Source organism: Priapulus caudatus, unplaced genomic scaffold (assembly GCF_000485595.1).
Source record: "Priapulus caudatus unplaced genomic scaffold, Priapulus_caudatus-5.0.1 Scaffold3497, whole genome shotgun sequence".
Lineage (NCBI taxonomy): Eukaryota > Metazoa > Priapulida > Priapulimorpha > Priapulimorphida > Priapulidae > Priapulus > Priapulus caudatus.
In genome coordinates, this window is record NW_014580558.1 from 11165 (window position 1) to 15030 (window position 3866).

Consider the following 3866-nt stretch of genomic DNA (forward strand, 5'->3'; position numbering starts at 1 on the left):
ATGACCATTCGCACCATTTTCCATGCAAAACAACCATTTCCAACAATTTCCAATAACAACAACAACAACAATACGAAACCCCGCCGTACACGTTCACTTGTCTTCGCAGACTCGCCCGTCAGAGACCTGGTTAGTAGCGCCATCTTGCGGCTACAGGAAGACTCGGTGCTCCACATGATCAAGGATCATTGGTGGAAGCAGAAAGCGCCCGCCGCGTGCAGCGGCGCCGAGGAGAAAAACAAACAAGAGGCTAACGAGTTGGATCTGTCGACGCTAGGTGGCGTGTTTGTGCTACTGGTTGGCGGACTTGGGCTCGCTGTTGTCATTGGCTTGGTCGAGTTCGTGTGGAAGGCGAGACAGTTCGCGGACAACGACCAGGTATCTAGTGTAAGGAAGCTTTCTATTCTCTCTCTTATCTTGATCTTTGATCTCTTTTTATGTGTAGCTGTGTTTTGTGAGATCTCTCTCTATCTCTCTCTCTCTCTCTCTCTCTATCTCCCCTCTCCTCCTTTCTCTTCTCCTCTCCTCGGCTCTCTCTCTCTCTCCTCTCTCGTCTTCTTACTCTCTCTCTGTCTCCTCTCGTCTCTCTCCGTCCGTCTCTCCTCGTCTCTCTTCTCTCATCTCTCTGCTCTTTCTTACTCTCGTCTCTGTCTGTCTCTCTCTCTCGTCTCTCACTTTCTCTCTACTCTGCATCTAACCCTCTTCCCCTCTTCTCTCTCTCTCTCCTCTCCTCCCGCCGCTCTCCCTCGCTGCGCCCCGACTTCTCTCTCTCCCTCCTCTCTCTCCCTCTCTATCCTTCCGGCCGCCTCATCTCTCCTCCCTCAACTCTCTCTCTCCTTTTACTACTCTCCTCCCCGTCGCTCTCGTCCCTGCGCTCTCGCTGCGTCCTCTCGTCTGTCTCTCACTCCTTCTCTCTCTCTCCGTCCCTTTTTCTCGTCCTCGTCCGTCATCTCGTCTTCTCAAACAAGCGGACTTGCCATCCATCTCTCTCTCATCTCTACTCCCTGCTGCTCTCTCTCAGACTCCGTCGGTCCTGGTCTTTAACTCTCCTCTCTCTCTCTGCTCTCTCTCCTCGATCGTCTCCTCTCTCCCTCTCCTCTTCTCTACTCTCGTCCTCAGTCTCTTTTACTCTCATCTCCGATCATCCTCTCGTCTCTTCTCGTATCGTCTCGTCTCTCTCTCTCCTCTCCACCGCCTCTTTCTCATGCTCTCTCCCTTACTCATCCGCCACTCGGTCGATCTTTTTAAATCGTTAATTATATCATTCATCTAGATGTTTGTCTTCATTACTTACTTGTTGTCTACTTGTCTCACTAAAGCACATGTAATATTATATATATATATATTATATATATAAACTCATATAACTAAATATATATGGTATAGAGAACATCCTCCCTATATACTGCCAACGCTCAGCATAATAACAAGTGAACTTCAATCTATTGCAGCGCCCTCTGTGCATCGAAACTCGGCCGACCAATTGAATTCGCCGTCAAGAATAATAACAAGTGAACTTCAATCTCTTGCAGCGCCCTCTGTGCATCGAACTCGCCGACCAATTGAAATTTGCCGTCAAGTGTCGCCGCACGCAAGACAAGAGACCGCCACTACGCAAGCGACCCAGCGTGGAGAAGTTCCTCGATGTGAATGGAGGAGGAGGGTTGGGAGGAGGAGGAGGAGGAGGGCTGGGAGGAGGGGGACTGCCTCCGTCGGCCCTCCTTCTAGCGCAGATCCCCTACCGCCCCCACGGATCCGTTCACGTTCCGTCAGTACAGCACGCTCACCACAGGGAGTGTCTCTAACGCCCCCTGGTGGGGACTGACGGGGGAAGTCGACGGACGCGAGAGGGAGCCACCGTGCGTGGTCGCCAGGTGGCAGCATGGCCCATGGCGGTATCAGTGACGTATCAAGTGTGTGTGTATCATATATATATATATATATATATGAGTGTATATATGAGGGTGTCTGTGAACAGTGCAGTGTTAAATAATACGTGAGTGTATATGAATGTATTATGTAGATACTCAACCACAGGTGGCAGCACCGTCACAGCTGATGGCGGTATCCTGACATATACAGGACAAGCGTACGTGTGCATAGGAAGAGTGCAGCATATGAAGAGTGCAGCATATGAAGAGTGCAGCATATGGTGTCTGTAACTGGACGGACGGACACCGTGTTAAATATACGTGTGTGTATATGAGTGTATTATAGGATACTCTACTACAGGTGGCAGCACCGTAGACGAAGGACTTTGAGGAGTATAAGGAGAAGGACACGACGATGGTAGTTCGTTGCCTTGCCACGAGGGGCAGCACCGTCGCACGTTTACGTGCCGGGGATGCGCGGGGTGTAGTGTATCCGCGACTAAGCCAGCGCTAGATGGCAACACGATCTCACTCATGTTGCATCGGTGGCGCGGGTCATGCGAATGATGTCGGAAAACAGCGCCGCAAAAACGGTAAAACGCAGAGGGGCGTAAATCGCGCCACAGATGGCGCCACCGCTGTGTGATCAGATGTATAATTACTAATATATTCGCGAATAGAGGGCGCATGGAACAATGTGTAATATCACGTGATACTAGCACGCCATGTGCAGTTTGTCATGCATGGTTTTGTTGTGTAATATCTTCATGTGTAACATTTCATATCCAATCGTGGGCGTATACACATTGACGTCACGTTAAAACACGTGGTAGCTTACAACACGTGACGTAGCTAATACACGTGACGTCACGTAAACACGTGACGTAGTTACAACACGTGACGTAGCTAATACACGTGACGTCACGTAAACACGTGACGTAGTTACAACACGTTGACGGGGCAGCCCTAACACACGTGACATCACGTAAACACGTGACGTAGCTAATACACGTGACCCTGAGCCGTCACATGGTAATATTGCTCCCTCACTAGCAATTCACTCTCTCATGCTCATTAGCGTCTGTTTTTCTACTTTTGATTATGTCTGACGACCTCTCATGTGACAAGCTCTTGTTGTCGCATGATCATATTGATGTACGTGCGTGGCGCCCCCTATAACATGAGTACATGTGCATAACGATATCAGAGAGCTCGTGTACGTGGGAGAGGGGGAGGGAGAAACAGAGAGAGGGGGGGGAAGGGGAAGGAGAGAAACACAGAGAGAGAGAGAGGGGAGAGAGCAAACAGGCAGAGCAGAGAGAGAGAAGAGAGAGAGAGAGGAGAGGGAGAGAGGGAGAGAGAGCAGAGAGATGAGGGAGAAGAGAGGAGAGGGAGAGAGGGAGAGAGGAGAGAGATGAGAGAGAGAGAGACGAGAGCCGAGAGAGAGAGGAAGAGCGAGAGAGAGAGGATGAGAGAGCGAGAGAGAGAGACGAGGAGGAAGGAGCAGAGAGAGAGAGAGATAGAGAGAGCAGAGAGATGAGAGAAGAGAGAGTGCAGATACTGCTATCTGCTTGTACTACTGCTACTACTGCGCTGTTGCTGCTGCTGCCTGTTACTGCTGCTGCTTGCTGCTGTTGTTGCTGCTGTTTACTGCTGCTGCTTTTTTCTACTGCTGCCCCTACTGCTGCCTGTGCTACTGCTGCTGAGAACACAGAGGGAGAGAGAGAGCGGAGCGGAGAGACGGAAAGAGAGAAGAGAGACGAGGACAGCCATGCGCCCGGAGGAGAGAAGTAACATGACTGTGTAGCAGAGAGACGGGAGAGAGCAGCGAGAGAGAGAGCGGAAGAGAGCGAGAGAAGAGAGAGCGAGAGAGAGAGAGGCTGAGAGAGCAAAAACCACATGTCACTCACAGGACAGGTGACACGACAAGGCAGCAATGCGTATCTACCTGACACCTGACATGGCAGACGTGTATTACATAGACACAACTGAAGT

General features: G+C 50.7%; 1 protein-coding gene across 1 annotated transcript; it reads left to right on the forward strand.

Moving 5' to 3' along the window:
* LOC106819468 (glutamate receptor ionotropic, kainate 2-like) lies at positions 1 to 1646 on the forward strand (the record flags this gene model as incomplete). The annotated part of the gene is made up of 2 exons (XM_014824095.1): positions 1 to 378; positions 1533 to 1646. Coding segments are annotated over exons 1-2 (492 nt in total), but the record flags the coding sequence as incomplete, so codon positions are not given.
* Between the last annotated feature and the right edge of the window lie 2220 nt (positions 1647 to 3866).